General features: G+C 45.2%; 2 protein-coding genes across 5 annotated transcripts in view; one reads left to right on the top strand and one right to left on the bottom strand.

The window, feature by feature from the left end:
* The window catches only part of LOC8039121 (WD repeat-containing protein 76), a 51115-nt gene extending 46212 nt beyond the window's left edge, over nt 1–4903 (bottom strand). For 3 of the 4 annotated variants that reach the window (XR_006077565.1, XM_029981329.2, XM_002413150.3), the window contains exon 1: nt 4729–4903. Coding sequence is in view for 3 of the 4 variants with exons in the window: in XM_029981329.2 (XP_029837189.2) it covers nt 4729–4797 (69 nt within the window). In the remaining variant the exon portion in view is untranslated. Of the gene's footprint in view, nt 1–3993; nt 4084–4728 lie in introns of all 4 variants that reach the window. The other variant, XM_029981330.2, reaches the window with a different exon arrangement.
* A 219-nt stretch (nt 4904–5122) lies between these two features.
* On the top strand, nt 5123–7766 carry LOC8039125 (trafficking protein particle complex subunit 13). The gene has a single exon (XM_002413149.4). It carries the CDS (start codon nt 5240–5242, stop codon nt 6491–6493), a length of 1254 nt encoding a protein of 417 aa, XP_002413194.1. The 5' UTR covers nt 5123–5239; the 3' UTR covers nt 6494–7766.
* The last annotated feature ends 4713 nt before the right edge of the window (nt 7767–12479 follow it).

Below are 12479 nucleotides of genomic sequence, written 5' to 3'. Positions count from 1 at the left end.
GAGGCACTTCGACATTCGATTTGTTTCATTTTTTAAATAAGAACTAGCGCTCACAAAAAAATGCTGTTTTCTGTTTTTCGTTCCATAGGTGACGCAGATTAATTTCCGCAGTTAATTGGCCAAAGTCTGAAATTCGTTGCACTGTTCCTTTAACATAAGCCAAATTATGTTCTTGGGATTGAAGCATGGCCTCCAAGATCCCAAAGCGAGCAAACGGCGCAAACGCTTCTCCGGCCGTCCCATTTGTGCGAAGAGGGCGTATGCGGAGGAGTGCCTCCGCGGAGAGGCGCTCTCAATCCAGGCATCGAATTCGCCGTTTCAGTGGTTTCAGCATGGCGCAAGGGAGATGAGTCAAACAAAAAGTCGTGTTACGTCGAGTTACTGCAGCTTCTATTTATTTTTTTTTTGTCTTGTGGTAGAATGGTAAAACTGCTTTGGGGAAGTACACAGGCAAGCTGCGATGCTTATTTAATTAGAAATATTCATTTAGACAGGTGGCGGCTAGTGCTACAAGCACGCCTTTTGATATATTTAACTGCAATCTGTAGCGCGTATACAACTCTAGAAGGCTCCGTACATTAAAAAAAAATGAATTACCCTAAATAAAAAAAATCATGCTGTACTTTTCCTTCTCCACGCATTGATTGACATAGCTTTTTGAGCTTGAGTTAAGGTTTGATACTCTCGAACTGCAGTCCTCGTGGTGTCCTTCTTTCAACATTTTTTTTTATTATTTATTACGCAATTTATGGGGGTAATATCACAGTGTTGGCTTATACTAGGAGCACCTTTAAGCCAGGGTCACACTGCTCTCACACGTAATACAAAAAAAAAGTCCGCTAACAAGAGTCACCGCAATATCCGTGGTTCGAATGCCACTTGCCAAGTGCCTCCTTGAACTCCTTGCCATGTGGCATTCGAAACACAGATCTCGTGGTGACTTGCATTCGAATCTGTTTGCAGACTGCCTTTTGTATGATGTATACGCAGTGTGACCCCGGCTTTGGGGAAAAAATTATGGCAGTGAGATACAACCCCCTCGCAATGATTTCGCCTTTTTTCTTTATAAACTCTGTAATAATTGTAGGTACTGATTCAAAAGGTGGGGCGTTATCTTGTAAATGTCTAGTTTCTGGCACATGTAGCACACACCACCGTATCCCATTATGCACCTTTTGACATAATTGATATGCCGACAGACAATGGGATCTCAAGAAAAAGAACTTGAATTATTTTTCAATTCCAACCCTGTTCAAGCCTGGTTTATTCAGTATTCCAACCTCGTGTATTTACAGATTCCAAGCCTTGAATTTTTAGATTAGATGCGAAGCATGTTGCAATGCAGTGAACTCAAGCAGTTTCTTTCGTTCTGCTACCCTGTCTGTCATAGTCATGCCTATGTTGACCAGGAATGGCCGTACAAACTTCTCGATTACAATCCTAGAATTTTTCGTCTCATAGTCATCTCTTGTGGCGCAAATAAAACTAAAAAAAATTTAGCTTCGTACAGAAAAAAATATATATGTATTTCCCCGAACAGAAACAACCATGCTGTTTGTTTCATCTTCGTGATTTGTTTGACCTAGCTTTTCGATCCTGAGTACAAGGTTTGATACTACAAAAGTGCAGACCTCGTGTCGTCCTTCTTTTCATATTTTGTTATTATTTATTACGTAAATTATGCAGGTCATATTGTTGTTTGCTTGTACTATAAGCCCATTTAGGGAAAAAATTATGGCATTTAGATACGACTTATATTGTGGATGCAGGCACTTATATGTAGATGGGTTACGCCGGCGAGGGTGTGCACTGTGTAGGTATGTATGTGTGCGTGTTCATGGGGAGAATCTATGGTATGATGGCAATGCCGCCGGGGAAAAAAAAAAGGAACGCCGCACCACTAGTGCTTTGGAAGAGAATTCGCAGCACACACACAAAATCATACACGCACACACAGATGCTTCAGCATCTGTTTCTCCGCTAGTGTGCTTCCTCTCCCAATCCCCCGAACACACTTCTAAAGAACAAGCTGCTAAACAAACAAAAAGTAATGGTCGGCTTGGCCCTCCTTGTAGACTTGAATGCAAGGCCTGCACCCGGCCCGGGCCCTTCATAAATGTAGCCGTGAAGCCCGAGCCCGGTCCGTGGGCCGCGCGCTGGCCCGTACCAGTGCAGATCCCTACCTGCGACACTGACGGCTTCTCCACTCTGTAATGACTAGGAGGACATTGCCACCTCGCGGCAAGCGACGAAGTTAGCACAAAAAAAAAAAAGCTCGCACTGCTGGAGAGCGAGCCGAATAAAACAACTAGAAAAGCCTACGCGCACGCACTTCGGGATCTCAGAGACTATGATTAAAGATACACAAAGAATGGGGTATGACCAACTGAGGACGAGTTCAAGGCCATACATGAAGCTCCTGAGCCCAGTAACAAGCAAAAGCCGCAATCATTTCTGAGCAACTTCTACCATTGCTCTCGTAAGGGTGCCACCTTGGGAACATTGTACAGACCGCTTAAAGAAACACTGACAGAGTATTTATGCTTGTCAAGGTTTTTATTTGTACAAGCATATGAGAGCCCAACTACCCAGAAAACATTTTGCGACTCGAAATTTTTTTTCTTTCCGCCCGAAAACCACCGATCGAGAATTGGCCGGTTTGAGTTGCGCTCACAGCCGTTTTCTATGGTTTAGACACGAACACCAAAGATAATCAAAGTTGTGGGTCATAGAAGGCACACACTCAATACTAGAAATGGACAAAAAATATGATACCCATTTTTTGTGACTTCTAAAAAGCTGCAAATACATTAATAGAAAAGAAAAAAGTTGCACAGCCACATGACTTCTGGCACCTTTCATATGCAACGATAACCATCGTTGCATATCACAAGCACCTGTTGGGATAACTCGGCCATCGGAGAAACTTCCAGCCTGATGCTAGGCTCAAGCTGCAGTATTCACAGCCAGCGTGCTTCTAAAGAACCATTGTCCATAATATGTGACCACTTTCCTCATTCTTTCCCCTGCGGCAAGGTCTGCACATCTTGCCCCGTTTTTTTTTTTTTTTTCTTAGAACAATTAATAGATTGAGTTTCTGCAGGGGTGTTAATATGTACCCACGTCTCATGGTTGGCAGCCGTCGATGGCACCGGGCATAGAGTTTCTTGACTTCCATCGGCTGCTTGCAAGTTTCTTGCGGGCATCTTTGTCGGGATAAAATTGGATCGATTGCGTTGCGCCTCGCCCCTACAGACACCGACATAAGTGAGAAGAGCAAGAAGCGTTGTCGAAGGTAGGAAGTTTGCGCCGGAGGCGAGACTGAAGCTTCAGCCTGCCTTTCTCTTTGGCGACTGCAGATGTCTCAACTACGTAGGGTCAAGGCAGTCCCGCGATTCTCTCAACCCTGCCAGTTTTCCGGTCAGTGATCCACGCCTGTTCTTTCTCAAGTGGCTTTGAGGAGTATGGCCCGTGTCTGCTGCGTCAAAATTGGTTTTCAATTTAAGCACATTCTTTGTCTCCCAGTCTCCGAGCATCGTGCGGTTGGGAGTGTGCCCTCGGAAGGGGAATTGCAACTGGGAGGGACGTTCAAATGTGGTGTCCCGGGAGAAGTTCTGTGGGGCTGAAGCCCAAAGATGCCTTCTAGAGGTCTAAGTAAAGAAGTCTTATACGGTCACTGAAAAGTCGAGAACAGAGTGGAGGTGATTCGTTCGTTCCGCCTCTAGTGTGCGCTTCCTACTCTTTGAGGACGCTTCGGCACCTTGTTTACATCGAGCATGCGCACACAGCCAAAGCATGGCGGAAGGCACGGAGCATGCGCTGCAGGCCGAGCATTCGAAAGACGCACACTGCCATCCTCACTCTTGTCAGTAACTTTGAACATCTAAAAAAAGTTTTCCATAGACACCTTGAGTAGCTCAAGATGTTTAGGGCTTTTTGAGTCATCTACGAGACACCTCGTGCACCGGAGGGTGTGTCCAGTTTCCGACTCACCCTGGACATGCATGGACAAGTAGACCCTCCTACGACACCCTCTCCAGGAGACAGGTATGCAAAGGACGCAAGTGCCACTGCTGCAATTTCCTTTGCGACAAGGAGAACGAGACGATGAAACTGTTTACTCTCATTTCTACATACGTCAGGGACAACGGGAAGGACGGCTCACTGGAGAGGGGGCAGAAAAAAGGAGTACTCGCCCGGTTTTTTTTTTTTTTTCTTCTTCCCCGCTTCGTTTAGGAATTTCGCCACCTTTGTGATAGCAAGGCGGGCTTCCTCTAGACAAGCACCCATCGCCCTTTTTTTTCCACAAGGCATACATTACGCGTGGGAACTATGATCACCGCCAGGACATATGCACGAGCTTTTGTGTCGCCAGCTGATGTAACTCACGTTTTTTACTTGCTGTAACAGTTTGAGAGAGCCCCCTTCAATGTTGCTTTGACTTTTCCGAGTGTTTAGTCGCGATAAGTCCGAGCAACAACCATGCGCTTGCGCTGGAGGTTTAGTTTAGGCACACCAAAGGATGATCAAGGCAACCAGAGTAGGCACTCCTCCCGTCGTGCGCTATCTATCGGTTTCACGCGTTCATGGCCACATAACATTGAACTGCCTCTGACGAACCTGCAATGACTATCTGCTACTTTTATTGAACAATTTTGGAGTCGAGGCCCATAGAGGACATCATGGCAGATTGTGCACTCGTTTGCCTAGTTAAAAAGCGGTACTCACCTTCGGGCGGATGCGACGCCCGTAGAAAGAAGTCTGAAGGTCCATTATGACGCTAGACCAGCTAGACATGCACTGTCTTGAATACAATATCGCAATATTTTCAATAACCGTTAGAAAGCCACGACAAAGATGCCGCACTTGCCGCGCAAACCGAACGCCGAACGCGCGCGAAACGCAATCCGCCGCATTGCGGTCGAAATGATCGAAGCGTGAACGTGAGAAATAAATTAATTTAATTTACAAATTAAGTTTTCTCTAAACTTTTGTAGTATATATATATATATAAATTTCAAGTCCATCGCCGCCGCGTTTAATACATATGTGATTAACGCTTGCGACAAATATCGCAAAGTGAAGCCGTGAAGCCACGCAAGCCACAAGTAGCCACAACCACGTCCAATCCAAGATGGCAGTGGGTGTGTAATGTTTTCCTGCCGCTCACACTCCTGAAACGAAAATAAGTACCACAGATCGATACGACTGGACACCGGGCCGTCTTCCAGTCTTCACGATGGATCAGAGGGACCAGAGAGAGCAACTACTCGCCCTCAAAGTCATGCGACTGACTCGGCCGTCACTCTTTTCCACCCTACCGGTCGTCTGCGACTCTCGGGATATCCCGGGCAGCATGTGGCTCCAAGACCTTAAGCAAGACCTCGGCGCTCCGTTGGGGCTCGAACTCTTCGGCACCGGCAGCTTCCTCATGCTCCCGCAGAGCTTCGGAAACATCTACCTCGGCGAGACGTTCTCGTGTTACATGAGTGTGCACAACGACAGCGAACACACCGTCAGGGACGTGTCGGTCAAGGCTGAGCTCCAGACCGACTCCCAGAAGGTCTTCCTCACGGGCAAGAGCGAGGGCACCGCCGTGCCTGAGCTGCCGCCCAAGAGCAGCATCGACGAAGTAATCCACCACGAAGTAAAGGACATCAACACGCACATCCTCGTCTGCACCGTCAACTACTCGTCGCACACGGGCGAGAAGCTCCACTTCCGCAAGTTCTTCAAGTTCCAGGTGTACAAGCCGCTCGACGTCAAGACCAAGTTTTACAACGCCGAGTCGGACGAGGTCTACCTCGAGGCGCAGCTCCAGAACATCACCTCGTCTCCGATCAGCCTCGAGAAAGTGGCGCTCGAACCGTCCCAGCACTTCAACGTGTGCCAGCTCAACAGCTGCGCCGACGGGCAGAGCATCTTTGGACAGGTCAACTTCCTCAACCCCCACGACACCCGGCAGTACCTGTTCAGCTTGTCGCCCAGGGTTGCCGACGCTGCTGTGGCGCCCGCGGCAAGCGACAAACGGAGCCGAAGCGGCATCACCAGCATCGGGAAACTAGACATCGTCTGGCGTTCGGTCATGGGCGAGAGGGGTAGGTTGCAGACGTCGCAGCTGGAACGGATAGCCCCGGGTTACGAGGACATCAGACTGACCGTTGATTCGGCGCCGAGCAGCGTCAACCTAGAGGAGCCGTTCGAGATCACCTGCCTGGTGACGAATACGTGCCAGCGGACGATGGACCTCGTTTTGATGCTCGACAACTCGGCGACGTCGGGTTTGCTGTGGCAGGGAACGTCGGGTCAGAGCCTGGGGAAGCTGGAGCCGCAGACGAGCCTGAGGATCAAGCTGGAGGCCGTGCCGTTCAGGACGGGATTGCAGGGGGTCTCGGGCATCAAGCTCAACGACACCTTCCTCAAGCAGGTGTACGACTACGACGACATCACCAGCGTGTTTGTGTGTTCGAACACAACAAAGGTTTTGTGCTAGCCTTAAGTTTAATGGCTGGTTCGCACGTTTGCTTTTGAGTGGGATTGCATGCTTTGCGGCTGCTTGGAAGGGGTTTACTACGATTGATTGAATGCCATTTCGTCGAAGCACGTTTTAGAGAATGGGCACAGTTTAGAGAAAGCAGAGCCTCAGTTTAGGGAAATGCCGTTTGTCGAAAAGGGTACACTATTTGAAAAAGGCTTTTCTACTTCACGCGTGTATCACTGGTGCCTGTGTTAACCCAAGCTCCCCACTGTGCTCCCTCTGCTTCGCAGCGGCAGTCTGCGGCGGCTCATTACCAAAATGTTAACTCATCTGACTTATCCGTACACGCCCCTTTGCGGCGGTTGAATTCGCTAAAAGGAGGCTTATCGTCATTTTTTCTAAACTTGGTTTCTCTATAAAGGAATTCGATAAACTGGGGTCGGTAAAACGGCGTTCGCTAAAACGAGCTTCTCTAAACCGCATGCCTCTGGCTTGGAAGCACCTGTTGGTGGAACATGCTTTAAAACAATGAGAGCAGTGCACACAAAAGGCGACCACAAGATTATAGAGCCCACATACAGCCCACTTGCACACTTTGTTTGCAAGTCAGAGCTGTGTGCGTGTTTCCTTCTTTGTTTTCATTGTTTTAGTTGCAGTAGAAGAGTCTGTTTATGAAGAGAAAAGAATAACCAAGATATATTTACCATTCGTTTTAAAGGACGCACTGCTCTATCGGGTGGCTCAGGAACTGCACATAACTGGACTGGTTGTTTGCAGTACTTTGCGAGATCAAGTCTGTGGGCTATCTAAGAGAAATGGTCCTTGCTTATACCATTTTTGAAATTATTTCAAGTCCATGGGAAAAGAACTATGCACGAAACAATGGGGGATATGTGCAGGTCGAAAGTGTTCTGAAAGATGTCCCCAGTGCATTCCCTTGTCACTCTTGTAAGCATTTTCAATGTGCTCGATCGCACTCAAATGCAGACTTGAGAACCAGCCTTTGCTTGCAAGATTTTATTAGTCCAAAAGGTGCTTGCTGTGTTGCTGTGATGACATTCCAGAATGCGTCGGCATTTTTTGTTTTTCTTGTGCAGAGCATTGCGTTTAAGTTTATTAATGTTTTGAATGAGAAGCACTGTTTGCTTGGTTCGTGCAACACGATTGTTATTGATCGAAGTCTTCAAGCCAGTGACGTGAACTGTTTCACTGCAGCACGTGAAACGCGTTTCGGCAATAATTTTTCCTTTCCAAGGTTTGTGGTTGATTAAAAATGCTCACGCACAAACTTTCAGTTTTGTCTTCGTTAGAGCACACTTTGCGTTTCATGTGATAAGCTTTTGAAGCATAAGACCGAGGGTCGCTGCTGGCACAATATCTCTCCACTACCTTGCCTCTGTCACGAGCACAAATGCTATACTCCATTTCACGATAACTTGGCGAACTGTGGAGGGGGCGGCCCCCCTACCCAATAAGTGTCGGAGCAAGGCGCGTGACAACTAGGGTGTCGGACCGGAACCGAAACAAAAACCGGAACCGAACCGGTATTTTAAGCCGAACCGGAACCGAACCGAACCAAAATCTTCGCCGCCATCTTTGAACTGAACCGGAACCGAACCAAAAAAAAATATAACGGTAAACGGTTCAAGGTAATTTGTTTCTTTTTTGTTAGTATCATGAAATGAATATATGGGAATGAAATATTGGCAGCTGTATTTCTATGTATTGATCAAATCGTCATATACAGAATTGCAAGGTATGATAAATTGTAGGTTTTCGTGGTGCTTTTGTATGGGCACTACAATTAACCATGTGTCGCATTCTCACGTGACGTCATGGTGTCGACACATGCTGTAAAGTAATGTCACATGATTCATTTGAGTCAAGTCGATTTAATTTGAGGAAGTCACTAGATATATTAACCTTATTGACAGCGTCACGTAACATGACATCACGATTTCACACCGAGAGTCACGTGACACCGTGAAGTCCTCAGGTTCATGACAGTCTTCATCACCAAAAATTCAAGTAACGGGATCATGTTCAATTAAATATGTTAATAGCCCAAATCTAACAATATCTGAAGCTCAGCCCAAGCTTTTGCTTTCCAAACCCTAGCGCATGACTATGATGAACACTGACGGTATATAATTAGCATCAGATCACGTGGCCGCTTGTTCAAATTGCGAGTTGGGGAGGGGATCGACAGCTGTCTCTTTCCTTTATTTTTTCTGCATCTGCTATTGTGCGGAGGGGAAAACTAATAGATGTTTTCGCAAGCTATTAACGTCAGGAATGTTGCACGACCAATTTTACATTATTGAGGCTCTCAAACGTTTTTTCGTTGTTGCTGAACTGCCTTGAAAAGATGTGCCCGAGAGTCGAAGTACTGAAACGACTAAATGCGACTCATTAATATGACGTTACAGAGAACTACATGTGTGTATGGAAGAAATACTTGAAAAAAAGAAAAAAAAAAAAAAAGATCCTAGTGGCCCCAGAGGGACAGCCAAACATTGGCAGTTGCTCTAAATCTCGCACGAGCGTCGTTCGCAAGCTATTTCCCAAGTTTCGACCACCTCTGTATTTTGTTTAAAGGAACAGAAAATGATTTTTATCCATTTACTAAATACTACTCAGAATAATTATCAGAATCAGAATAATCAGAATAATAAGAATCAGAATAAACGTTAATGACTGAATAAACGTTCCTTATCTCTTCCATCTAGGCAATGGCAGTCGTCAAGCAAATGAGAGAATTATGAGCATCTTTCATCCCCTCAACTCGGAGCCAGAAGCGGCCATGTGGCCTGGTGCCTATCCTATGCCGCCAATGTTACCCCCGCACTGAAGTTGGAAAGAAAGAAAACATGCGCTGAGCTTCAGGCATTGTTAGAGTCCGGATATTCTCACCGCCGCAGCGGTTGGACACGAGCCACTGCCCGAGTTTCCTCCGAGGCATTGATTGTTACGAGCCGAAGTCGAGTGCTCACGCAGTTCTCGTGTCCAATCCATGAGCCGCGCTCGACTGTTGTCAGGCGGGCGGTGTTCATCCCACAATTACGTCATCAATTTTTGGCGAAGGCGAGACTAAAAGAAATAGTCACGTTTCACGTGAGCGTTGTGTGTTGTTTGAAATTCCTGCACGAGGGCATGGCTGTGACGTCGTGACCCTACCAACCAATCGGGATTTTCCAGTCACGCCACCGACATCGGCTTTTTTGCGACATGAGCTCCTTAACGCTGTCATGTTAACATCAATTAGCAAGGGTGATGCTCATTTGCAAATTAAATTGACTGGCATCTTGTCAAGAACAAAATTCAACAGCCAGGCTATGCCAGCATATTCTGTATGAGAAAATGTTCGCTTGGGCAAGCGCTATTTCGGGGCAGATTCGATCTGAGTGCAAAGGTGCGTACAGATTAGAGTGAAAATTTTCGATTTTTCTTTTCTGCATGATTAGTCACATCGCAATGCTGAGTGTAAACAATATTTGCTTAGAAAAACAAGCATTGTGATTGCCGCTCGTGTTTCTATAAAAAATGGCCTGAAAGGAATTGTCCTAAAAATTTCGTGACATTCTGAAACTTCTATTGCATTTAGCTCAGTTGTGTCGTCCTTATTTATACATTGTGAAACATATGTCGTAAACCATATTTCACAATACATATGGCCACGAGGTGCCCATTTCATGATTTTATGTGCTGTAATTGATTCCTTACTTAGTTCAAAGACACAATCACGGGTACTTTATGTGACTTACCACGTACACTTCACGGCAACATTCTATATTAACTGTTGTTATATATTCTATATAACAACAGAAAGAATAAAACAAACTCGGGACGAGTGACGGTATAGTTTTTATTTTATACCGTGTAGATATATATAAGCTTGAACTTTAGAACTTTACTTAAACAGGAGGAAAGAAAGGATGGTATAGTTCTAAATTTCAACCTGATCTATTTACAGGTATGTATCAACAAGCTCAACTTTTTTCTGTTGTACTTAAACATTTTGATTCAAGCAAAATATATATGACTTGTAGACAAAGGGATGTTGAGTCATATGAACACGACGTTATGTATGTTACTGTAGATTTTCTTTTACTGTTGCATCGAAAATTTTTGGTACCTGAAAACAAAAATGAATTGCACGGACGATGGAAAAAACTCGTTTCATGGCATAAATAGTGCCTATCGCCAGAAAAACGCGAAAAATATATTCTAAATTTAGCGGTTCGAACCGGTTTGAAGCATTATTTTTTGCTCCCCGGAACTGAACCGGAACCAAACCGAAAGCCGTGAACCCGAACCCGAACCGAACCGATAAAAATTTCAGTTCAACACCCTGGTGACAACACCCCAAGGTCAGTCATTACTGCCACAGGAAAAGCGCCGTCCTCGACAAAAAGTAGTTTTAGGCTTCTTTTTCTTTTAGTAGTGCTACGGTCAGACTCCCCTGACCGCAGCACTACACGACACGGGAGAAAGATGAGGAAATGTTACTTTTCAACTATATTTAATATGGACCAGCACTTTTCCTAGAACAATGTGACTTTTGAACAATGTTTGGACGATCGCAGCCGTGCGATTGACAGCTTCTGCTCAAAATATCTCCCTGGCATTAGAACCCGCCACAGATTCGAGGACAAATTGAGCGTACAGTTCTCTCATGAACTTTTCTCGAAGAGCTTGCTACTCTAACAGACGGCGATGTTGATGCGGTGGACGTTATGAATTCGAAGTTGGTTGTTTTCGCAGCGGACAACAGCCGGTTCCTCCAGGCCTTGCATTTGATGCAGTGACACAAACGCTCCCGTGACGTGGTGTCACGCGCCTCCCTCCGACGCTCTTATTGGGTTTGCTGTGGCCATAGCCTCCACTGTTCGCCAAGTTATCGTGAAATGGAGTATAGACTATGCGAGACTGGAAAATAATGCAAAGCTGGCTCTGCTCAAACCGATGTTCCACCCAGCGTCGCCGGAACTTGTAATAGGGATGTCGGAACCTACCAAAGCCCATGAAAAAACGGTTAAAGTGCAGGCGAGCTGGTGTAAGTTATACATGACGATTGAAAACCTGAAGCTGTCGTTTGAAAAACGGAAACTCGTGAAGTAGAAAGAAAAAGGGACAGACAATGTCTCAAAAAAGATGTTGTCTGTCCCACTGAGACGTTGTCTGTTCCTTTTTCTTTCTACCTCACGAGTTTCCGTTTTTCAAACCAGTCTCAGGTTTTCAATCATCCTACCAAAGTTCGTCTTTGACTAGCATGAAGTTCAATTATTTTACGCATGATCAGAACTTGAAAACGGGGTTGGGCAGTATTGCGATACAAATGTATGGTGATAGTATTTCAAAAATATTTTTAGTATCTGTATTTCTGTATTGCAATACAATTTCTGATATGTATCACAATACTTTTGTACTGATATATTTTAGTATCGGTATTTTTGGCCATCTTCGTCATGTATCCCAGGATTTGTATTTCCAAATATGTCTTAAGAGTATCTCTGCCCAACTCTGCTTTAAAATAAACTAACACCACCTGGCAGGAGAAGGGTGCAATGTTTGTTAAGATTAAGAAACTAACTAGGGTAAATCATTAAAAGAATTTTTGCTTTTATTATAGTGTAAATAAATTGTACTTATTCCCTAAAATGTAAAACACTAATTGTATTAGGATTGTGGGAATATTCAAAGTTTCTAATAATAGTTATTCGATATTCAAATCAAGATTAACTGCAATATATATTTTTTCGTCCAAAGTTTTGAATGCGGCAGGTTAGCTCCGTTGAGTGCGCTTCTTACTGGGCACCAATGCACTGCGGAGAAGCAACACCAGCAAAGCTCGCTTTTGCAGGTGTTGCTTCTCCACAATGCAACAGTGCTCGGTAAGAAGCGTGCTCAACTTAATTACCGCGATCAACATTTCGTAACGCGGTTGTTTGCAAGCAGGCATAAGTATGTGAACGAGCTTTAAGAAATGACGAGACCACAC

Source organism: Ixodes scapularis, unplaced genomic scaffold (genome assembly GCF_016920785.2).
Source record: "Ixodes scapularis isolate PalLabHiFi unplaced genomic scaffold, ASM1692078v2 PGA_scaffold12__126_contigs__length_90152505, whole genome shotgun sequence".
NCBI lineage: Eukaryota > Metazoa > Arthropoda > Arachnida > Ixodida > Ixodidae > Ixodes > Ixodes scapularis.
This window is presented reverse-complemented; position numbering and strand designations above follow the sequence as displayed.